Raw genomic sequence first — 25,578 nt, forward strand, 5'->3', positions numbered from 1 at the left:
TATGTGCCAAACCAAGGTCAGGCTTTGCCTCTTTTTGTACTTTGAGTGGGGTCTTCAGCCCTACTTGTCTCTTCCTGAGAGAGCTGGTTGTTGAGCTAATGTCCACCCCTCAGGGTTCATCCTCCTTGCATCTTTGAGGTTCAGAGTACCATATTGCCAGGACTTACTCTAGCATCTCTGGACAGAATGTTAGCGACCTCAAAGATACTGGCTTGGGGTGTCTTGGTCTGAGTGCTGTAGTCAGATACTGGTTGCTGCCTGCTACTGGACCCACCCCCAGGCTTCCAACATCCTCACCCTGGGGCTTTTGGACCATCCTAGAGCTTTCTTAGAGGAGCCTCCCACTCTTGCTTCATCTAGACACAGAGCCACACCAGTTAGTTGTGTTAGAATGGCTCAGGGCCCACTTTCTTATTGCTCATGGGCTGGTGGATGACTTTTTGTATATTTTGGGGATTGGGAAAAGTCATTTATTGTAGTTTCTCTTTCAATTACTTCATCCAGTTTTCAGTCTAGTGTGGACTTCAGGGGTTTGCTGGCATTGGTTTGTAGGAGCAGGGTAGTCTTGGTGTTTGTTCAGGCCAGTTTGTCTTGGCCAGATTTCTTTTTTGTTAATTTTCATTTTTTTTTTTTACCCCAAGCTCTTTGATATTTTATTTTATTTTTTCATTCTTTTGTTATGTATTTATTTATTTATTTTTCGTTTTCAGCATTCATTTCCACAAAATTCTGAGTTCCAAATTTTCTTTTCATCTCTCCCCTACCCCCCAACCCATTGCCTATATATCTTATTTCCTAGTTGCATGTAAAAACTATTTTTTAACATTTGTTTTTAAAACTTTGAGTTCCATATTCTCTCTCTTCTTCCATCCTCACCCACTCCCATTGAGAACACAAGCAATTTAATATAGGTTATACATACAAAACATTTCCATAGTACTCATATTGTGAAAGATTAACTATATTTCCCTCCATCCTATCCCATCCCCCATTTATTCTATTTTCTCCTTTGACCCTGTCCCTTTTCAAAAATGTTTGCTTATGACTACCCCTTCCCCCCAATCTACTCTCCCTTCTATTATTTCCCCCTCTTAATCCCATTCCCCCCTACTTTTCTATAGGGTAAGATACCCATTTGAGTGTGTACGTTATTCCCTCCTTAAGTCAAATCCAATGAGAGTAAGGTTGACTCATTTCCTTTGACCTCCATTGTAACAAGTTTCTCTTGGTTCTTTTATGTTAGATAATTCTCACCTCTTAATTTTATTTTTTATACATCATCCTTTCATATTCAACTCACCCTGTGAATTTATGTACATTTTTATATACATATGCACACATATATACGTACATAGTATATATATATATATATACACACCTATACACACACATTCACACATACACATGTATACACATATATATCTTCCCTTCAACTATCCTAATGCTAAGAAAAGTCTCATGAGTTTCAAACATCATCTTTCCATGTAGAAATGTAACAGTTTAACTTTAATAAGTTCCTTGTGATTTCTCTTTCCTGTATACCTTTTCATGCTTTTCTTGATTCTTGTATTTGAAAGTCAAATTTTCTGTTCAGCCCTGGTCTTTTCATCAAGAATGCTTGAAAGTCCTCTATTTTATTGAATTTCCATATTTTCCCCTGAAGTATTATACTCAGTTTTGCTGGGTAGGTGATTCTTGGTTTAATAGCTCCTTTGATTTTTGGAATATCATATTCCAAGCCCTTTGATTCCTTAATGTAGAAGTTGCTAGATCTTGTGTTATTCTGATTGTGTTTCCACAAATTGTTTCTTCCTGACTGTGATATTTTCTCCTTGACCTAGGAACTCTGCATTTTGACTATAATAATCCTAGGAGTATTCTTTTTTGGATCTTTTTCAAGAGGCAATTGGTGGATTCTTTGAATTTCTATTTTACCTTCTGGTTCTAGAATATGAGGGCAGTTTTCCTTGATAATTTCTTCAAAGATGATTGCTAGGCTCTTTATTTGATTATGGTTTTCAGGTAGTCCAATAATTTTAAAATTATCTTTCTTGGATCTATTTTCCAGGTTAGTTGTTTTTCCAATGAGATATTTTACATGCTTTTATTCTTTCATTCCTTTGGATCTGTTTTTATAACATCTTGATTTCTCATGAAGTCATTAGCTTCCATTTGCTCCTTTCTAATTTTGAAGGAATTATTTTCTTCAATGAACTTTTGGACTTCTTTTACCATCTGATGGATTCTGCTTTTTAAAGCATTCTTCTCCTCACTGGTTTTTTGGACCTCTTTTGCTATTTGAGTTAGTCTACTTTTTAAGTGTTATTTTCTTCAGTATTTTTTTGGGTCTCCTTTAGCAGGCTGACTCACTTTTCATGATTTTCTTGCATCACTCTCATTTCTCTTCCGAATTTTTCCTCTGCTTCTCTCACTTGATTTTCAAAATCCTTCTTGAGTTCCTCCATGGCCTGAGATCAATTCATATTTTTCTTGGAGGCTTTTGATACAGGAGTTTTGACTTTGTTGTCTTCTGGTTCTATGTTTTGATCCTCTTTGTCACCAAAGAAAGATTCTATAGTCTGGTTTCTTTTCCTCTGTTTGCTCATCTTGCTAGCCAATTACTTGACTTTTGAGCTCTTTGTCACAGTAGATATCTACTTCCAGAGTGGAGAAAGTTGTGTCCCAAATTTCTGGGGTTTTGCATAGCTGTTGTCAGAACTACTTCTAGGCACCTGCCTCAGAACTGTGAGGAGTACTCTTTCTTCATAGCCTCCACAAGTTCTGCCAGTGCTCCTTACCCTAGACTCCACCCCAGACTGTGACCCAGATTTAAGCAGGGCAAAGCAAGAGAATCCTGCCTCGGAGCCAGCAAAGAGATTCCTGCAATTTCCCTCTGATCAGCTGCTTGATCCCCCCACCATCTGTGGGCCTAAAGCTTGGGAAGCAGCTGCCGCTGCTGCCACCACCTTCACCATCCTGGGGGCAGGGGTCAGACTGAGCTCTTCTCTCACCCAGGTCCAGCAGGGTTTCCCCACTGACCTTTTATTTTCTCTTTGGCATTTGTGGGTTGAGAAGTCTGGAAACCACCACAGCTGCTGGTGATCCACTCCCTTGGCCAGATTTTTGAAAATTTTAAAACTCCTTTATCTCCTGTGAACCTCCCAACCACTCTCTGAAGTAGATTCTCCAGCTATTATTATGCCAGTTTTAAGGAAGCAGAAGCTACAGGGTACTAAGTGACTTGATATGAACTCTAGTCTTCTGACTACAAGTCCTGGACACTGAGTGTGGTTGAAATCTTTGTGACAAATTCATTTTAATTCCTCAAATTTACAGAGCAAGAGTTAGTTCTAAATTATATACTGATTAATAATGGCTAGCATTTATGTAGCACTTCAAGGTCTGCAAAGTTCTTTACAAATTTTAATTAATTTAATTTAATAGCAAGTATTTATATAGCACCTTCTCTGTGCCAGGGACTCTGCTTAGTACTTTATAAATATTTCATTTAAACATCTCACCACAGCCCCCATGAGGTATTATTATCCCCAGTTTTACTGTTGAGGAAATAGAAGCAAATAGTGATTAAGTGACTTAAACAGGGTGACACAGTCAGTGAGTGCCTGAGGCTAGATTTGAACTCGGGTGTTCCTAACTCCAGGCCTAGCAGTCTTTTTTTTTCTCTCTTTTTTAATTTTTTTGTTTATATCATTCATTTCCACAAGATTTTGAGTTATAAATTTTCTCCCCAATTTTCCCTACCCACCATCCCAAAACAGCGTTCCCGCTGAATGTCCCTCCCCCCAATCTGCTGTCTCCCGAATCTTCCCTCATTTCCCCCTCTGACTTTCCAGTAGGGCATGGTGGGTCTCTATGCCCCAGTCAGGCCTAGCATTCTTTTGTTGACAATTAGCTACTTTATTTTTTTTTTTTTAAGCAATCGGGGTTAAGTAACTTGCTCAAGGTTACACAGCCAGTTATTTCTGGGTGTGGTGCTGAGTATCTGAGCCCGGGATTCGATCTCCAGGTCATCCCAACACTGGAGCCAGTGCTCTTACTCACTGAGCCACCTGGCCGCCCCTAATTAGCTACTTTATAATATTTTCATAATTATATATTTCAATAAATCATTACACACAGGTGAACTCTTACTTCCCTGATCAATTAAATAAGCAACATGGCTCAGTGATTCTAATTTCTTTTCAAAGTTGGAAAAATGTAAGCCTTTTGCATGATGATTCATTCATTACTGATAATGCATAATCAATAGCCTGAATGCTGCACTGGTAGAGTAGCCTTGAAATGTCAAGAGAAAGCAAGGAAAGTCCCAACCTGCTGGGGACCCTCCACAGGTGAAACTTATGGGGGAACATGGACAAAAGATACAAGATGAGTGAGTGTAGATTGGTTATAATCTTTGTAGATGGAGAGAGTTCCTGCATGGATGAGAGAACTGGTCCATTGGAAGATTTGTGGGAGATGCTTACTTTGTGTTTTATGTTATTTAAGTTTAAATATCAGTATTTGTGTTTAATTTGAACATTTTGCTTTTATAAGTGTGTAGTTATTTATAAAAATGAATGGAAGTCCTATAAACATATTTAACTATGCAAACTCTTTACTGTTAAGATGTTTAGGTTATTCTGTTGTGTGTTGGCTTTACTTTCTATATCAAAAGTCTAAGTCAGTTTGCATATGCCTGTATATAACATGGGGAATGACATTATTACAACTGCCTTTGATTTTCATGAGAGACAGCATGGTACAATTGATAAAGGAGGGACTGGGTTCAATATAGCCCCTGATACATGCTAACTGTGTGATCCTGGTCAAGTCATTTAACCCCCAGGCAACTCTCTAAGGTAAATTACAGAAGCACTAGTCCAGGGAGTCTCTACCATCTCTCCCTCATCTTCATCTCTAACCATTTTGAGGCAGTGAAGGGCAGTGGATAAAGAGCCAGACTCAGTCAGGGAAACCTAGGTTCGAGTTGCCACCTTTGCCCTATAAATGGGCTGTGTAACTTTGTAAAACTAGCCAACCTGGTGTAAACTAGCAGTTAGGCAGGCCAACGAAAGTTCTGAGAAATGTATAGGAAAAGAATAAATTTCAAAAATTTTAAATGACTAAAAAGAAGTTAAAATATATCAAAAGTAAGAATGCAATTAAAGAAATTAATGAGCATGTGATGACACTGGGGCAAAGGACAGCTTTGAGGAGAGGCATCAATGTGCTCAATGTGTCAAGTTTGGCATCCTCCGCAGCATGCTGCCTTGGCCCCTCCTTAAAGGATCTGGATAATTTTACAAGATTGTTCCCCATGAATCTTCTAAACCTTGCCTGGTCTTCTTCATATAACTGCACTTTTGTTTGAATCCAGACCTATGGTTTTGTTGATGTGGCAGACTTCCATGGTAGAGACACCCTGGGCTAGTGCTTCTGTGATTTATCTTAGAGAGTTGCCTAGGGGTTGAATGACTTGCCCAGTATCACACAGCCAGTATATATCAGGGCTGGACTTGAAACCAGTCCCTCCTGACTCCCTCTATCTACTGTACCAAAAATCAAAGTCAGTAATGTCAAAGGTCATCATTTGATTCCCCGTGTTAAATATAGGCACATGCAAACTGACTTAGACCTTAGGCTCTCCCTAGTATACTCTGTAGTCCTTTTTGGGCCCTAGGTTCTTTTGAATAAAGTCCAGACCTTAAGAAGATTAAAAAGAGTATTGAAATATATATCTCTTTCTAGCCCTTTATACTATATGTGCCGTTAAAGGAATTTTCTATTCATGTGTGATTCTACTTTAAGTTTATAATATTGTTTCTCTTTCTTTCAGCTGCTATGTCAGTGAAGGAAGTCCTTCAAAGCCTAGTTGATGATGGCATGGTGGACTCTGAGAGGATTGGGACGTCTAATTATTTCTGGGCTTTTCCAAGCAAAGCATTGCATGCAAGGAAACGAAAACTGGAGACATTGTCAACTCAGGTAAGCAAGACTTAGGAAAAAAAATAGGCCTTTTCTTCGTGAAAGGAGAATAGATTTTTTAAACGTCTTTCAGTGATAGCAACAGGTGGCAGAATAGTTAGAGTATCAGGCTTAGTGTCAGGAAGACCTAGTTGAAATCCTAGCTCTGACTGTTGCTCTGGGTAAAGACTAAACCAGTTAGGCATAGACACCTTCCAATCTCTTGGTGGAGGGAACTTCTATGCCTGGAGTCTCCTCTTTGGATATATTATTCAAAAATCCTTTTAAATAGAAAAACATATCCATCATATACCATTATAATAAGGAGAAGAGGCCTATAGTATGTGATTTTATGCATTCTTAGGAGTATAATAAATTGCTAAAAATGTTACTCAAAATGTTTTGGCCTTTTCCCCCTGGACTTATAATTTCATTGGAGTGGGGAATTCCATGAAGAAACTCTCTCTAGAAGTAAAGTTTAGACAGCTTTTCTGCAATTTATAATCTTAAAGAATGTCTTGAGTGTCTTGCCCTTGGTTACACAGCGCATTTGTGAGTCAAAGGTGGCGACTTGAATCCAGGTGTCCTTGATTCTGAGTCTGTCTCTTTATTCACTGCCTCAAAATGGTTGTGAATGGGGATGGGGGAGAGGAGTGTGATGTATCTCCTTTTGTTAGAAACTGAGATATCAACAACATATAAATAGGATTTTACTGCATATTTTGTTGTGGTAGTTTGAAATAAAATACCTGGATTGTAACCTACATTGTTTTCAGCTTTGTGTGGTGAAATTATTGCAATATCCTGCAACATGTTGTGTTTTTACTTCGGGAGACTTGAGCAAATGTTAGGGGAAGATTGACCTAGAGGTGTATGACACGAAGAGGCAGGTTGGCAAAAGTAAGGGATAATTTATGGATAACCTACGCAATCCATAGATGCCCGGAAAATAAATACCAAGAGATCTCAAGAAAGATTACCAGCATGGGCATGGCTTCTTCTGAAAGGATTATGAGAATTTGTGAGACCAGGCCTCTGCCCTTGAGAGGTTTTTAACTTTTTGGAAGGGTATAACTTTACATTAATCAAAATTTTATGTCACTGTGTTTAATCTTATCAGGACTTGTTTTTTTAGAACAGGATTTTCTTTTTGCTAACTAATTTAGTGTCTCATATTACCTAACTTGTCAATAGTAACATTGTTTGTGCATATCAGTTCTGATTCTCATTCTTGAAATAGTCTAATGTTAACATATATCTACTCTGAAATCATCCATTCATGAAATACCCCAAGAGACTGAAATAGGATTTGTTTCTCATCATATCTCTAAATTCCATGATATTTTTGAAGGTGAGAGCTAAGACTTTTCAGTGTTCATGTTTTCACTAATTAAAAATGCTTTGGATAGAGAAAAACTCAGTTTTTATCTTGGACAGATATCTCAAGTTGTTTAGCACTAAATCAAGCTTTGCTATAATGGGCCAATGGTAGACAGAAATTTACTTTGATATAATGCTTCAGCAACACAATATAAGCCTCCAAATTTGCAGCCAATTAGTATCATTTAAGCCAATTTCATTACTATTGATTTAGGAGCTCACAAGAAATTTACTGAACTGTTTCTTTCAATCACATCTAATTATTTTTAATGAGCCTGCCAGTTTTGGAGCCCTCTACTACCATTTGTTTCCAAAAATGTCCTGTGAATTTTTAAATCCCCTGAACTAAACATTCAGATTATGATTCTACTAACCTAGCTGCCTAACAGTGGTGTCAGCATTAGTCTTTTGGGTCCAAAGTCCTTTCTTTCCTTTATTGGGTCAGTTCCAAGCATTACAGTCTTTTCTGGGTATTTGTTTTTACCCTTGGCCAGACTCTGGATACTTAAAAAAAAAAAAAATTCAGCTTTTCATCCTGGAAGACATTTTCCTTTCATCTCATTTGGGACAGCTGTCAGAAAATGGATTTTGTCTCTTTTTAATTCTTCTCACTATTAATTTCCTTTTTTTTTTTTCAAAAAATGTTTCCCATTTATTTATTTTTAGTTTTCAACATTTCAAACATTATTTATTTTTAGTTATTTAAACATTATTTATTTATTTTTAGTTTTCAACATTTGTTTTAGAAACTTTCTCTTCCAGATTCTTTCCCTTCTTCCCTCCTCACTCACCCCCACTGGGAAGACAAGCAATTCAACATAGATTGTATGCAGTTCAAAACAAGAGCCATTATCCTTTGAATGGTCGCTTGGTCCCCCTACAATCTGCAGGCCAGTAGCTCTAGAAGCAGCCACATGGCAGCAGCTTCAGCTTCTCTCCAGGGGCAGGAGCCAGACCACGATCTTTCTTTATCCTTCCAACAGATTTCGCCACTGACTTTTTATTTTCTCTTTGGTGTTTATGGGTTGAGAAGTCTGGAAACCTCCATGGCTGCTGGTGATTCACTCTCCTGAAGTCTGCTTTGGCCAGTCTGGGCAGCCCTGGGCCTGGAACCTAGGCTCACAGGACTCTGTGCTTGGCTCCCAGCTGTCATACACCTTTCCTGTCGACTCTCCAGACTGCCTTCAGGGGGAGATTTGTTTCTCTCTGTCACTTTGTGGGTTCTGTAGCTTTAAAATTTGTTTGGAGTTATTTTTTTACAGGACTTGGAAGTGGTTGGAGCCTGAACCCACACCAAGTTTGTGCTTTTACTCCTCCAACTTGTCTCCACCCCCCTCCCTATTAATTTCTAGGACTTGATCTAGAGAATGATTTTTTTTTTTTTTGTTCAGAAATATAGGTAAACTTCATTTTGATTGTCTTTGGGTCTAAAATATATAAAAAACTAGTCTACTTATTTTAAGAAAGTATAGGAATTGTGATTCATTCTTTGATAGCTGGTAGCTATTTAAAAGTATACAAAATGGAAGTTAAAATGATGATTTTTTTTTTAAACAAAATGAATCGAGTTCCTCTCTGGGTCTCAGTTTTTTCAAATTCCTGTAAAATGAAAGGACTAGATGAAATGATTCCTGATGTTCCATTACTGAATCTATGAATCTCCTCACAGAGTTTTCCATTGGAGGTGGGATATGCTGGGTAAACTAAGCCTGCTTTATCTTACTGTGGCAAAAATGATCATTTTCACCTAATTACCAAAGGGTACCTGAAAGAAGGAGAGATCCACTAAATACTGAAGAAAGGAGGTAGTCCTATTTATAAAATTTAGGGAGCTATAATGAGATTTTGCTTTTCGGAGGGCAATTGGGGTTCAGTGACTTGCCCAAGGTCACACAGCTAGTTTTTGTGTTAAGTGTCTGAGATCAGATTTGAGCTCAGGTCCCCCCTGATTCCAGGGCCCCCTGACTCCAGGGCCAGTCCTCTACTTACTGCGCCACCTAGCCACCCCTAGAAGGAAATACTTTTAATACTATATAGAGGCTTCTTTTTCATACTCTACTTTCCTTAATTGTGGTAGTAGTTACTAACAAGAGCATTGCACTGTTAATTGCTTCTAATTTTACCCTAATAAGCATTTTGTTCTTGCTTTATGAACAAGACTTGAACGTTGCCTTTCATAAAAACTCAGAACTCCTTTAGCATTTCCAACCAACATAGAAAAGACAAATCCTGATACAATGGAGAATAGTTATGTTACTGTCAGTACTCCTCCCCTCCCCCAGCCCTCAATCCCATCTGCCTTGACTATAACTATCACAAAAAACCCAACCAAGCAGAAAAAAAAAACCCCACCAAACCTGATCCTTCTTTCTAAATCCTTCGTGGATTAAGGATAGCTACAGATCTGCCTGGGGCTAGAGTAATTGAAAAGTGATTTGGTTTTGATATGCTAATATATACATTAGCATATACATTATGTATGGTATTCAAATTGGCTAGGAAGTGTGTCTATTCATGAAGGACCTAACAGTAATTGCTTTGAGTTTGGGATCTACAAAAAAGTCTCCTAGACAAAAATCCATGGTTCATTCTGTAATTCATAGGATCATATATGTAGACTTGGGGGACTGTATATAATATGTAATAGAGACTATCTATTCCAACTCCAGACTTGTGTTGGTGAGTAAACTTGGACACAGAAAGATTAAATGACTTTCTTTTTCCACACTATTATTTTCAGTCACTTTACCAAAATTTTCCCTGCAACTTTTTATAGAAAAACAGTTAAGCCAAAATAAAAGGATATACCAGTCATGTCTGACAGTGTATATAGCATTCTGTGGCAGGAGTTCACCTTTCATTGTAGTTCACTCATTTCAGTCAGTCTAACTCTTTGTGACCCTATTTGTAATTTTCTTGGTAAAGATACTGGAGTAGTTTTGTTTAGGGGTGCTTGGGACCCCAAAATACTGACATGCCAGTTTCTGCCCAAATGAATTCAACCCAAGCCTGATTTCAGCCAAAGAAAAACAAAAGTTATTAAAGATCCGCCATATTGGTAGACTCTAGGAAATCTGAGCATTCATGATGCTTGTATTGACAAGCAGGCCAGGTAGAATATGAACTAGATTGAATCTGAGCACCTTGTTAGAGACAAGATGGATCTTATATACAGAAGGACTGTGGGAGGGATTTAGGGGTAGTCAAGTAGTCTGGGGTTACTAGAGAATGGGTTTGGGGAGAGTCTTGATGGGAGTGGTCAGTAGTAAGGTAATTACAGGTCAGACACCAGGAACCAAGAAAATGAGATCAAGGGTGGGAAGTAGACAGAGGCAATCAGAAGTTAAGGGGCTATAGAGGGCTAGGTTAGGTTAAGGGTAACAGATTTGGGAATGAAAAGCCAGATCAAGTGGGAAGGAGAGTTCAAGATGGAGTTTTCCAGAGTCTGTGGACAAATGGGACTCAAATTTTTATGGGGTAAGGGGTGAAGATTTCGGCTTGGGCCCCTATCCCATCAGTTTGTCATTTCCTTCTCTAGCTCATTAAACAGATGAGGAAACTGAGGCAAACGTTTAAGTGACTTGCCGAGGGATACATAGTTACTAAGTGTATGAGGCTAGATTTGAACTCAGGTCTTCCTAACTGCAGTCTATCACTCTATCCACTTTACCACCTAGCTATTCTTATTGAGAAGAGGGAATAATAATTATAGCTAAGATATTCCATTTTCAAGTTTGCACATTGGGCTTCACAGCAACTGTGAGGTGGGTACTAAGAATACGATAATCTCCATTTTACAGATAAGGAAATTGAGATGGGAAAAATGAAGCAATTTGACCATGGCCCCATAATTAACAAAGTGAAATGATTTACCCATGGCTCCATAATTTGAAAAGTGAATGACTTGACCATGGCTGCATAATTTGTAATTGTCAGATCTGAATCCAAACTTTCCAGACTCTAAGACCAGGTTTTTGCTATGCTAGGGGTTCTCATGCTTTTGGATTTTGAGGTAAAGGGGTTTTTAGGAGAGTTTAGGTGATTCGCCAGTGGCCACACCGGTAGAGATGGAGATGGGATCTGAAGCCCCCAAAAGAAAAGACCATGTCTTTGGGATCTGGACCCCAAAAAGGAAAAGCTCCTGGACTTTCCCTTGTAGGTCAGGTACCTGGTGTTAACCTGGGGCAATCTGCCCTTCACAGTTAATTAACTGCCCTTTCACTGTATGTATCTGGCCTCACTCTAGACCACTACTCCCTTAATTCCATCTAGACACTTTCTTTGTTCCCATTGTCCTCTGTATAAAAGATCCATCTTGCCTCCATGAAAGTTCTCTGATTCCTTAAGAGTCTACCCAGTATGGCAAATTTTTAGAATCACACCCACCTTCTATCAGTGTTTAAACAAACCTTGTCTTTGGCTGAAAGAAAACTTGAGTTGAATTCATTTCATCAGGACATGTGTCTCACTGTTTCAGGGTTCCAGCATCCCTAAACCCTAACAGTAGGGTCAAAATAGACATTAGATCCCAAGTCTCCCAAATACCAGTCTCTGGTTGTTTTCACAATATTTCGCCGACTCTTATGATTACAGATGTTAAATTTTTATTTTAGAGCAAAACTTCTTAATCCCAGGTTCCATGAGATTGTTTTTTAAAAAATATATTATATTAGATGGATAGATAGATATAGAGATATAGATAGATAGCTAGATATAGATAAATATTTCAACATAATTGGTTTCCTTTGTAATCCTAGTATTTTATTTTATGCATTTAAGTACCTTATTCTAATCCATTTCAATTCATTAAATATTCAAGTCCCTATTACATGCCAGGCACTGTGCTAAGTACTAGATAGGATAGGAAGAAAGTTTCTACCCTGAAAGAGCTTACAATCTAATGGGAGAGGAGGGAGAATTACACAAAGGAAGGCTGGAAATGCCTGGGAATTAAGGGGGTACAGACTAAATTCTAGGGGATACCAGGTGTGAGGTTATCTTGTTCCCTGGTACTGAAACCAAGCAAAGCAACAGATACAAAATGCAGGGAGCTGGGATCTAGCTACTGCCCTCTATAAAGGAAAGTTTTGGGAAGAATTTGGTACTCTGCCTTCCAGCCCTCCCAATGGAGGGAAAAGGAAGCTGGGGGAGGTGGTGCCAGTCTAGTCTCGAGTTAGCAACATAGGGGTCCATTGCATAAAAAATGTTAACAACCCCTAGTTTAGAGTGTTTTTTGAAGAGCAAGTCGATGAAATTTATTTTTTGTACTTACTAGGCAACATCTTGTTGCCTAGTAAGTTGTCTTTCTTTGAAAGACATTCATTTTATGATTTTGTTTTTGAATCTTATGACTGGGCACAGAATGATAAATTTGGAAAGTTATGTGGGGGACTGTTTCATTTGTATGGCTAAGTGAGATTCATTCTACTGAGAAATTATTTAGCTTGGCTTTGTAAATGGGCAAAATATTTTTTTCCTTTTCCATATTTGACTAGTGTTAAAATCCATGGCAATGACTATTGATATAAACAAGTACAGAGCAGATGAGACAGTTACTAAAGAACCAAGTACGTTAAAAAATTCCAATCTATTTTTGTTAAATTTTTTTTGATGCTTTAAAAAATATGTGTAACATCTTCCTTTTCACCTCCCAGTTATCCTCCTTTGTAGCAAAGAAAAAGTTAAAGCAAACTGATAATGGTCATTTTGTGCCCCCAGTATGGAGTAAACATGGCAGATATAATCAGCTTTCTGGAAGAGATTACGTTAATCTGAATTCTGGTGTTTTTAGTGTTATTTTATATAAATTTTCCAGGTTTCTCCGAATTCCTTATATTTACCATTTCAGATCAGAGATCAGAGATTTGGAACATCAGAGGTCATTCAATATAGTAATATTCCATCACTCATATTTTAGAGCCACAAAAATTGCTGCTTGAATATTTGTATGGTAATTTTTTTTCTCAGTAGTTGACCTCATTCAAGTATATGCCAAGGAGTAAGATTAAGATTGCTGGGTCAGTTTAGTAAATTTTCTTTCATTAAACTGTTTTCTGAACAATTGAACAGATTCACAGCTTTCCCAATGTGTGTCTCTTTCCCCAACATTGACTATATCCATTTTATATCATCTTTACTAGTTTTCTGGGTGTGAAGCAAAACCAGAGATGTTTTAATTATACATTCTCTTATTTGTTATTTGGAGCCTATTCCATATGGTCTATTTAAATTTGCAATTATTTTGAAAACTGATCATATCCTTTGGGAAATGGCTACTGGCTTTGTATATTTATGTCAATTCCTTATTTATCTTTGATATCAGACTTTTGTCAGATATTTGATGTAAAAATTATTTTCATGTTTGACAATGTATTTTTATTATATTATACTGATTTTATTTTTGAAAAAACTTTATACTTTTATGTGACCAAAATTGTTATTGGATTTTAGATTTTAGAGTTGGCAGATACCTGAGATGCCATTGAGTTCACCTCCATCTTTTTTTTGTTTAGATAGATAGATAGATAGATAGATAGATAGATAGATAGATAGATAAGGAAATGAAAGCTCAAAGAACTTAAATTATTTGCCTAGGATCCCACAGGTATTAAGTGTCTTCTGAGGCAGGATTTTAACCCATATCTTCCTAAATTCCGTGCTTAGGTCAATAAATCTTTTTTTTCCTCTTCCTCTTTAAACTTTCATACTGTTAAAAAAATAAAAATGGTATCATCACCCTACATCTTTCACAAGGTGATTCAAACCTTTATATTTATGTCATGGGATAGCTAGTTGACCACCACTGGATAGAGTGCCTGGCCTGAAGTCAGGAAAATCAGAAAGACCTGAGGTCAAATCTGTCCTCTTACTAGCTATGTGACCTTGGCTAAGTCACTTAACCCTGTTTGTCTCAGTTCTTCATCTGTAAAATGAGTTACAGAAGGAAACATCAAACTGCTCTAGAACCTTTGCCAGGAAAACTGTAAATGAAGTTTTGAAGAAATGAAAATGACTGATGACAACAATAATAACAACATTTATGCCATAGTTCATTTTCTGTCCCAAATTACTCAAATCCCATCAGAAAACTGTTTCCTCATTCTCATATTTTAAATCATTAATTTTTTTTAACCACAATTCCTTTCCCACTCTAAAGGCAAAAATAAAATCATCTATGAGAAAGGTAGCATTTTACATCCTTAACTAGTTGAATCAAATAATTTTCTTTATGTAAAAATATTTTCTGACCCTCTTAGCACAAAACCGCTCATTATGAATAAGCAGGACCTTATATATCTACTCACCCATCTATACAAAATGTTTTTGAATACTTTGTACAAAAATAAAAGTCTTCCTCAATGAATAATTTATAGAGCACAAGTTTCCTTAATTTTGTTTGATTCCAGGTAAGAGTCATAGTTAGCCTTTATTCTGGAACAGCCAATAATTCAGAAAAATTCCACATTATTGACAGGCTGTCATACCCAGACTTAGAATTAACAATGTGGGAGAATTTTCTGTTCATAAAGGAAATAGCACATTGGGGAAACTGAGTTAAGAGAATCCTACCTTAGCAAATTTGTTCTCTCCACTTTCCCAGACACAGACATCTGCCTGTAGCAGTCTCAGATCCCACCCCCTTTAAATAGCACATGGCATTTCCCTTGAATAATAGATTATTGATTTAAAGACAATTCAGACAGTCATACCTGAAACCACAATTCAGAACATACCAAATTATAGTCCCAAGAGATTTTACCTAAAATAACGAGTTTCACTAATCACAATTTAGGGTCAGGTATAGGTTTTTTTTTTCCTCATGTTACAATAACAGTTAACAGGAAACATGTATCTTATTCGTTTTTCTAGTTTGAATCCATCCTGGAGCAGAAACCAATCATTAGAAATTAAGAGCAGTCATATTCTAGAGTTCCACACATATTGTAAATACATTATATAATTCACTCAAAACCCAGGAAAACACTGGCTACATATTACAATCCTCCAGACCAACAGATAACCATATCTGAAGGTTTTGCACATTAACCCCTAAGATAAAAATAAAATCTTTAAATCTGGGATCTGTTAAGACTAAGATGGCTAAAGATGTAACTTCAATACATACTATTCCAGATATAAGTTCATAATTTTCATAAGCAGTGGCCAAACAATCTATCAGATAAAAATCATGTTTTATAAAATAAACTTTTAAGTCCCCTTACTTCAACGTAAGGCATTCTAATTTCTCATTAACTTCACAACATTTCTTTTGCAACCTCTCTCAGAATTGATAAGATTTTATGACCTCACTCAGGCTGAAGATCCAAGGGGTGGAAAATCTGGCAAGTCCTCAGAGAACAAATAATGCAACATTACAAAGTCTTTTGCACTTTTCTCAAACTGTAAGTTATTATTATTATTATCCACTGTAAGGAAAAATATGCTGAATTACCTTAAATTCATAATTTTACAGCATTTTGATCAAAAGAGAAATTAATTTTCTAATGCTACAAATTGCATCATCCTCTGAGTATCATTTTTCTAATTAATAGCATTTCTTAATACAATGATTTCCCAAAAATAAAAATACAAGAATAATTAGAAGTTTAACAATAATAGAAATGGTATTATAGATTTTTAAAACATAAAACAAAACTTATTGCCAGTGAAATAACATCAGTTCACTTGATTGCATTTCCAAATCATCTAACATAGAAAATCACTTTATTCGTCTTTCAGTTTGGTATTCCATACTAATTGCATTCAAAAACCAGTATAGAGTAATTTTGAAGCAGTTATACTTTTAATTCTTTTTTTTTTTTTAAGAAATTGGGGTTAAGTAACTTGCTCTGTACTTTTAATTCTTATTCATGCAATTTCAAAGCATATTGTCTTTAGGCCAAGTATCAAGTATATTTTGAATTAAGGACTGTTCTCCCTATAGAGGGTAAAAATATCACAACTATCCTAATAGGAGAATACATCTCATTTTAAATGAGCCACATTATAATTTAGTTTTAACGCAAATTCAGTCAAATCTAGATTTACAATTACAAATGATATTTTAAATTTCAGTTTTTCTAAGACCATTAGCTGCCAGCACCTCAAATTATGGAGCCCACTTCTTTCAATTTGCTGAGTTCCAAAGATTTATGGTGGCGGTCTCACATTCTCATCTCCTTCTTTGGAGGCCCATGAGACTCTTAATACTGGAACATACCCTTTTAATGGTCCTTTAAAGACAGAATTTTTTTTTATATTATATATATTTTTTTGCTTTTTGGAGGGCAATTGGGGTTGAGTGACTTGCCCAAGGTCACATAGCTAGTTTTTGTATTGTGTCTGAGGTCAGATTTGAACTCAGGTCCTCCTGACTCCAGGGCCGGTTCTCTATTCACTGCGCCACCTAGCTGCCCCTAAAGACAGAATTTTAGCATGCTATATTGAAATTATTTCATTCTTCAAATTTATTTCTATAGGTTCTGTTAAGTAAATGGTATAGCTTGATAGAATATTTTCTATCTTAAATTGCCAGCAGGTATCTCTCCAACTGGTGCTCACAAATTTACAGGCATAGAAAGTTTCTCATATCCTTTTTATCTTAATATGATCAAAACCTCTTCAAACCTCACTTTCCATAACTTGAAACCCTTTACTTTCAAACTTTTTCAAAATTTACTTTCAAAGTTTACTGTCAATGCAAATGGACTCTAACTTTCTTTGAAGTTCTACCAATTCTCCTCTAATCTCTGCTGTCTAAACCTCCTCATTCTCTTTTTTTCTTTTCCAGTGGACTTCAATTAAAGCCCTACACATTTCAAAACTGCTTCTTTCTTGTTGCGCTTTGATTCAACACTTCTCTTATATTTACTACTGTATTAAGTTAATCTCATTTTTACTTCCCAGACATAACACTCCACTGAATCACTCCTGTACAAATTTTCTTATATTGTACTAATAAATTGCAATTTAAATTTCTTTTAGGTGACTTCATTTCTAATTTATCCCAACAATAACATTCTGTTTAATCATTCACAGAAGAAAATAGTATTAAGGTATAACATTCTTCTGAGATCAAATTTTAACCTGATAAAGCCCAAAGACTTCAGACTGCAAACCATTCTTTTATTTTCTTGCTTTAAGGCCTTCTTAGCATTCTCCTGGTGTTAAATCACCTTCTTCCCTTACACTACAACAATAAATCTGTCAATCTCCAAAGAGAGGAGAGCAATAGAAGGGTGTGCTGCTTGTATGTACTTTAGTTTTAATAGACTGCAAATTCTAAAAACTCACTAGGATATTTTAATGTTTATTAAAATCTTCAAGCCAAAATTTGGAAGTTTACAGCAAACTATTATAGTTCAGTTGCAGATTTGGTCTATAATTAGTTTATAATGCCATAAATTTCTATAAATTAAAAAAAGTTGTTTTCTTTCTTGTCTGTCTTTATCTCTGCAGCCTCTATCTGGCAAGGGCTGAGAAGGCAGGTAGTATTTAGCAGTTTTTCCTACCTTTTGTAAACCTTACCTCCTGCTGAAAGTCCAAACAAAAAGGTCAGTGGAAGTAAATCCCTGCTCATTAGGAAAAAGATTCTAGCATCAGAATTGTAAGATATTGTAGAGGCCTGGGAGAACTGTTCTGGGTATGAAACTTCATTAATCTCCCCCACCACTCTAAGTTCCCTTTCTGGAATTTTTTACAACAGTCTTTATGGTTTGGTTAGGTTTTCCCCTTTAAAATCTACAAGGTGAATATAAGCTTGTGCACACAGAAAAGCTTCTGAAGTGAAAGCCCCAGTCCTTTATTTATTTATTTATCTATCTATCTATCTATCTATCTATCTATTTATTTATTTGCTCTTTGGAGGGAAGGCAGGACAATTGGGGTTAAGTGACTTGCCCAAGGTCACACAGCTAGTTTTTTGTATTAAGTGTCTGAGGGTGGATTTGAACTCAGGTCCTCCTAACTCCAGATCTGGTGCTCTATTCACTGCGCCACGTAGCTGCCCCATGCCCCAGTCTTTCTAACCTTGCTGTCTTGTCCTATCTCTAATAATCAGGGTGTGGCAATGTGTGGGGGGTTCTGGGAGGACCCGAACACTTCTGGTGTTAGGGCTTGCTGAGCCCTTTTCAGCACTGCTCACCCACCTTTGGTGTCCATTTGTTACCGAACTCTCACTTCTCACTCTAAGAAACTGTAGCATGTACAGTAGCTACTACTTAGTAAAAATCATCACTGACTAAACCGGTTGAGGGTAGCCCATGGGTTCCATTGGTGAATTCGGGCAATATCTACCCCCAGCATGTGAAGACTTCTCCCGGTGAAATGGGCAGAAGAGAGCAATTTGTTTCAGTCTTTGTAATGGCAGCTGAAGCACTTAGAGCTTTATCAAACATAAAAGATGCCAAGGTATCCCCGTATCCCCAACCATCATCAGTTATCCTGATTGTTGTCTTATCACTGGATGTCAGCAAAGAGAGAGTGAGGCTGATGATTTTATGAAATTCTGCCTCACTTAAATCCAATTCACAGACAAGTCAAAGTATCATTCTGGTGATGTCACTGGTCTTCTTCGAAACGCCGTCAGATGAGCAATAGCAATAATAATAGTTACCAGAAGGTTGAGGAGAGAAATACCAGAAGAGAAAGTAAAAGATCCACCAGAGGAATTGCCAAGTGCATTACTACCCCCAGAACCTTCAGGTGATCAGTCTGAGAAGACTGCTCATTTGTGCAGCGGGAGCAGTTTCCTAAGCTAAGGATAAGCACAGACCCCCTAGCTTTCTGGACACCCAGAATCATTTCTTAAGACCTACCAAGGGTGGGGAACCAGTGGCCCCAGGGCCACAAGTGACCCTCTAGGTGCTTGGGTGCAGCCTTTTGACTGAGTCCAAGTTTTACAGAACAAATCTTTTTATTAAGGGGATTTGTTCTAAGGAGTTTGGATTCAGCCAAAGGGCCATACTTGAGGACCTGGAGGGCCACGTGTGGCCTTGAGGGAGGCTGTAGATTCCCCTCCCCTGAATGGAAGCTCCCACCACAGTCCACTAGCCAAGCATCCCTCCTCTCCTCTTCATCATTATGACTCCTTTATATTCAGAGGATGAGAAAGTCTACAATCTGAGTCCTTAGTCCCCTGAGCCAAGGAAGTGTCTAGGAACATCGCAGTGCCTTTTAGGAAAACTAGCGTAATTAAGTTGGGGGAAAGAACGCTGTGTTTTGAGCCAGAAGATTAGGGTTTAAGGTCCATCTCTGAACTGATTAGCTGTATGCTTTTGGGCAAGTCATGGAACCTTTGTGATACACCACAACTCTCATTTGTAAAGTAGTAGCTTGTGTTTATAATATTTTCTTTTAAATTTGATACTTACGTTAACTGTTTTCCTAAAGTTGAATTGTCCTTGTATAATTGGTATAAGTCCATTGTGGTACATAATGAATAGTTGTTTTGGCTATATATTGTAGGCCTTTTGCTAGGATTTTATTAAAAATGTCACATGTCGCAATGGAGATAAAGGTAGACTGAGGCAGCAAAAATCCAAGCACGATCAATTTATTAACTAGGCTAGCAGTAGCTAGTAAATGAGGGGGTCAGTGACTCCTCAGTAGTCAAAAGACCAAGAGTATAGAAGGGCAGAATCTTCTATGGTGATTAACAGGATGACAGAGCAAAATCTCAAACACCATAGCCATTTTTAATCCTGCGTCCTGAGGTGTTCTGTACTTTGTAAATGTTTGTGTGGTTACTTAAAGTATCAGCATTCCTTGTAGGCATAGAAATCTCATATTTCATATATAGTGAGCAGATTTTTAAATCAGAGAAAAAGAACTTTACCCATTTAGTTAAGAAAGCATATTTACTCTCTTTTGTTTATAGAATAGGGGATCAGGACAAGGCTTGGTCATCTCAGTTGTACTGTAACAGGTTATACTCAAGCCAAAAGAGTGTTCAAAAAGATGACTGACTTATTTTTGCTTTGCAAATACATCAGGGATTATATCCAAGATTAAACATATTGTACAATATTAAATTCTCCTCTCAGATATAAAACTTATTTTGCATATTGAAGGATTATTTATACCAAAAGCATATGGAACTTAGAAAATGAATGAAGAAAATTAGCTTGATAATTTAGATTATAGTCATGAGAAAGACAAAATAGGAATATTGGATCATAGAATCTAAGATACCATCAAACTTCCCTACTGGAAAGATGAGGAAACTGAGTCACAGAGAAATCAAGTGACTTGTTTAGGATCTTACAGTTATTAAGTGTCTAAGGCTAGATTTGATACCATGTCTCCCAGATGCTATGTCGAATGCTCTATCTATTATACTACCTACCTAGACCAGCAAATGTGAAACATTTAGAATAACATTTTTGTCCTCAGATCCTGATTTAATAGCTCAGTCATTTACATGACCTTTTCATGATCTTCCCTTGTATAAAATACAAGCTGAACTTTGTGTCCATACTAAAAGGATGACATCTTTTACATGAGAGTACTAAAATAAATACAAAACAGGAAACTTCTCACAAGGCATTGAGGGGATCTGAAAGACATTGCTCTTTACTAGGAAAACATGGGCATTTCTGAGGTGGGGAAACTACTTAAAAAAAAAAAAAACACTGACCTCAAAGGAAGGAATTAATTACAGGGGGAGAGAAATTTGGTAATCTAACCACTAGACAGTCCTTTAAAGAAAAGGTTTCCTATAAAAAAATTTATCTGTTAAACTTGGATTAATGACAAATTCTGTAAAACCATAATAGATTAAAATGTTGCAGGTTTCATTTATCTGAAGAAAAAATAAGTTCCAAGAATCAGAGAGAACAAAATCAAAGAGGAGAGATTTGTGAACCTTCAAATAAGGGAAGTGATGAAAGATGAACCTTTTGCAAACCATGAAAAATGACATTAAAGGGAAATCATTTTAAAGAGTGAGCAGAAGAATTTTAGAGAAGCTTACAAAGCAGGAAAATTCCAAGAAATTGTAAATAACTATTGCAAAGCCTATAGAGTAATATAATGTAACATGCCTATTAAGGTTCATTTCTTGGTTACAGGGCTACTCCTTGAAAATATAGGCTCTCTATATAACTGATGAATATGGGGAGCTCTTAAAGCAAGAAATCTTTACAGTGGAAAAATCCAGATAAGTTGTATCAAAGCTTTCTGGCTAACTGTAATTGGATGGTGAAGAGGGATGTTATAGAAGTAAAATGCCACAGATAATTAATTGTATTTCATTAGTAGTTGCATTTTAGGTGAGTAAAATAAGCACATTTTTAAGTGAGGAAGAACAGTTTTTAAAAATATGAATCTGATTCCTGCTTTAATTTGATAGATGTAAAGATAGCACCTCAAAGTTGTTTTGATATGTTTCTTTTCATTATTAGATTAAAAATGTTTTTTGAACATTTAAAAAAGTTTATTAACAATATGCATTTTTTCTTTTAAAAATTATTTGTTTTGCTTCTGCTTTAAAAATTGCAAAATAAATCAGTGGAATAGACTAGACAAAGAAGAAACAGAATTAATCGGACCCTATGACCCCGTGTTTGATAAATGAGAAAACACTTATTACCTAGGAAGGAACTTCCTATTTGACAAGAATTATTGGGAAAGCTAGAAAGCAGCATGACAGAAAATAGACTTAGGCCAGCTTCTTATACTATATTCCATAATAAATTCAAAATTGGTATATGACCTGAATGTTAAAAACTCATCATAAAAAAGTTAGAAGAGAAGCAGATCATATTTCTTTCACAGCTATCAATAGGGTATGAATTCTTAACCAAACAGGTGATAGAGACTATGACAAAAGATAATATGTATAATTTTGGCATTTTCATTTCATTTTGATTTGATAGAGCACTGGGCCTGGAGTGAGACTTGAGTTCAAATCCAGCCTCAGACACTTACTAGCTGTGTGACCCTGGGTAAGTCACTCAACCCCAATTGCAAGAAAGGAAGGAAGAAATTAAAAAGCTTTTGTAGAAACAAAATGAACACATCTAGGATAAGAAGTGGTCAAATGGAAAAAACAGCTTTGTATCAAAGATCTCTGCTAAGGGTTTTATGTCCCAAAATATATAGACAAATAACAAATACCTATAAACCAAAAGCTATTTTCTTATATATTAGAGATATGGATAGGAATTATATTAGGGATAAAAGGATATGAAGGCAAAGATCTTTCTATATTTTATATCTTAAGTTTTTATTTCTCGTTCACTATAGATGTTGTTCCCAGTCAGTTATTTTTGCATGTGGTTATATTGTTTTTGCCATACAGAAATTTATTTTAATGTACTTAAGCATATATATTTGGACCTTGATAAATATCTTCATTATTCTATTTCCTTACATCTTTTTTTTTTCCAATTCACTTTTTTATGTTTAAATCTGTTCAACCCTCTGGAATTCACAGTTGTATAGTATGAAATGTATATTTAAATACATTTCCCATCAAATTGCTATAACTTTTCTCAACTAGATTTGCTGCAATAACCTCATCTCAGTTTTTATTATCTGAAGATTTATCATGCTTATCTTTTCTTGCTTGTTTAATTATCTCTATTCTTTTACATTATATATTTCTCTTTTTTGCCTACTACCAAATAGTTTGGATATATACTTTCTAATATTTTTAGTCTAGATGAAACACAAGACCACTTTAATTAGTTTTTTTCATCCTGCCTTAATATTCTTTCACATTTGTTTTTTCATTTAAATGTCATCAAGTTTAAAGAAACTTCTTACTGTTTTGATTGCATTAAAAAGGAAAACTAGGGGGCAGCTAGGTGGCACAGCAAATAGAGCACCAGCCCTGGAGATAGGAGGACCTGAGTTCAAATGCGGCCTCAGACACTTAACACAAAAACCTAGCCTTGTGACCTTGGGCAAGTCACTTAACCCCAATTGCCTTACCTTCCCCCCTCCAAAAAGCAAAAAAAAAAAAAAAAAAGAAAAGAAAGACAGGAAAACTAGGCATTGCATTAAAGATATAAATTAATTTGGACAGTATTGTCATTTTTACTGTATTAACTGGACATGTTTGTGAACATGATCCCTAGAGCTTGTCTTCTTTATTTCAGTCATTATGGTTTTTAGTCATGTCTTATATGAGTAATGTGTATTTTTAGATAGGTTAATTTATAAATTTTTTTGGATTTTATTTATTGATGTTTTTTATTGTAGTTTGTAAGTGGGGTATCTTTTTAATGCTTTCTTAACCTTTATTCCTGGCAAATAAGAATGCAAATGACTTTATGGGTTAACTTGCCACCTTGTGATTTTGCTGAGCTCAGTGTCTCTAGTTTTTGGTTGGGATAGTCCTTGCTCAACTTACTTAATGTCTGTATTTTGATTGGGATAGTTGGACTTCCTAGACATTTTTGTGTCATCTGAAGAAAATTTTTTTGGTTATTCATAAAATATTAATCCTTCTAATATCTTCCTATCTTATTTAAGTCACTAGAATTATCAATGATATGTCAAATAAAAGTAGTGAAAATGTGTACCATTGTTTTGTTCCTATTTTTAGTTGGAATGTTCTCATTAGTTTTTAGTTCTCAGTGGAGGGTGTTTACCACCAAAAGACTGAAGAGCTTATGCTACTTAGGTAAAAACATATAGTGGGATGTGAAAACCGTTGAGGTTTGCCTATCAATGGATATCTTGGACTGGTGGTACAGCTGGACATTGAGCTAGGCCCATAACTGAATTATTGGAAGATACTGGGTAAAGTCACGTTTGGGAAATTGCTCTGCATTTCAGTACTATTTACCTGCTCCCTACCACCAGGGTCCTTTTTTATTCCATTTATATGAACACAACCTTGGAGCACCACAGTCTCAGACATATCACAATTACAGGTGACCCAAAGGGCATTGATAGTACCGTGTTTCCCCGATAATAAGACCTATCCCGAAAATAAGCCCTCCACTTACTGTGTAAGATTTCTCTAAAATAAGCCCTCCCCCAAAAATAAGCCCTATTGAGATTGCTACTGTAGTGAAGGTGATCCCCTGTGCTACACTCTACATCACGGTACCCTCTGTATGCACCGTCCCCCCCTGCCTCGGGTGAAACGCACACCGCACTCCGAGCTGCATCCAATCAGAGCTGCAGCAGTGAGCGCGTCATCCTGTTCTTCCCCAGTGATTTGCTTGCTGGCGCCATTGAGAGCAGTGCCGCGGAGGAGAGCTGAGGCAGGACAACATAAGCCCTCCCCTGAAAATAAGCCCTCTGGTGTTTTTCTTTCTAAAAAATTTAATAAGACAGTGTCCTATTATTGGGGAAACACGGTATTATAAGGCCCCTGAATGCTTTGAGTTAGAGAAATAGCATAAAGGATATCTAAAGCATGTATGACCAGGAAAGGAATTGGACTAGTAATAAAGCAAAAGTGAGAACTGCCGATGGACAGTCCACAAAAAATTCTAAGAACCCCTAAACTGAAAGGTCTCCAGCATTGTAGGTAGATCCTCTAGCGAGGATTTCATAGTTTAAGCTATGTTGGATAGAGGCAGTGTAGAAAGAGAACTAGACTAAGGATCAGAGGACCCACGTTCAAAACCTGCCTCTTACTACCTTTGTGACCTTGGGTAAGTCGCTTAACTTCTCATGGCTGGTCCCCAGCTATAAAATGAGGTTGCATTAGTTGACTTCCAAGTTCCCTTACATCTTTTTTTTTTTTTAAAGCACTTGGGGTTAAGTAACTTGCTCAAGGTTACACGGCCAGTTATTTTTGTGTGGGTGCCAAGTATCTGAGGCTGGAACCAATCCCAGGTCTCTCGACTCTGGGGCCGGCACTCTTACTCACTGTGCCACCTGGCCTCCCCTCCCTTACATCTTGAAGTCTGTAATCCTATGATTAGATTTATGATAAGATGGGAAGTAGGGGTCATGTTTCTGTGTTGTGTTAGTGGAGAAAGCTCCCAAGCCATTAGAAATAATGAACTTGTTGGAAGATCACTCTTTTGGGGAGGAGTTGGGCCATTAATAGTATAAAATCATACTAATCCCCACAATTGGAAATGACTTCACAATTCTGTGCAGTAAATAGAATTTAATAGTAGGAGTGTCTGGTTGCTTTGGGAGAGAGGATATTAAGTATCTATGAAGTAAAGGATTTGTGCTTTTGGCATTTTATATTGTCAGTGATATTGGGAGAATGTTGTTGAAAAGAGAAAAGAAAGTTTGAAGTGATAAAGTGTGAGA

At 36.7% G+C, this 25,578-nt stretch overlaps 1 protein-coding gene across 1 annotated transcript in view; it reads left to right on the forward strand.

The window, feature by feature from the left end:
• MND1 (meiotic nuclear divisions 1) overlaps positions 1 to 25,578 on the forward strand; it is a 138,693-nt gene that overhangs the window by 15,230 nt on the left and 97,885 nt on the right. The window contains exon 4 of the mRNA XM_069105578.1: positions 5,840 to 5,988. Coding sequence (XP_068961679.1) covers positions 5,840 to 5,988 — 149 coding nt within the window. The remainder of the gene's footprint in view (positions 1 to 5,839; positions 5,989 to 25,578) is intronic.

The sequence above is a fragment of the Petaurus breviceps genome, unplaced genomic scaffold (assembly GCF_028583685.1).
Source record: "Petaurus breviceps papuanus isolate PSGF00001 unplaced genomic scaffold, PetGlider_PUasm1.0 76, whole genome shotgun sequence".
NCBI lineage: Eukaryota > Metazoa > Chordata > Mammalia > Diprotodontia > Petauridae > Petaurus > Petaurus breviceps.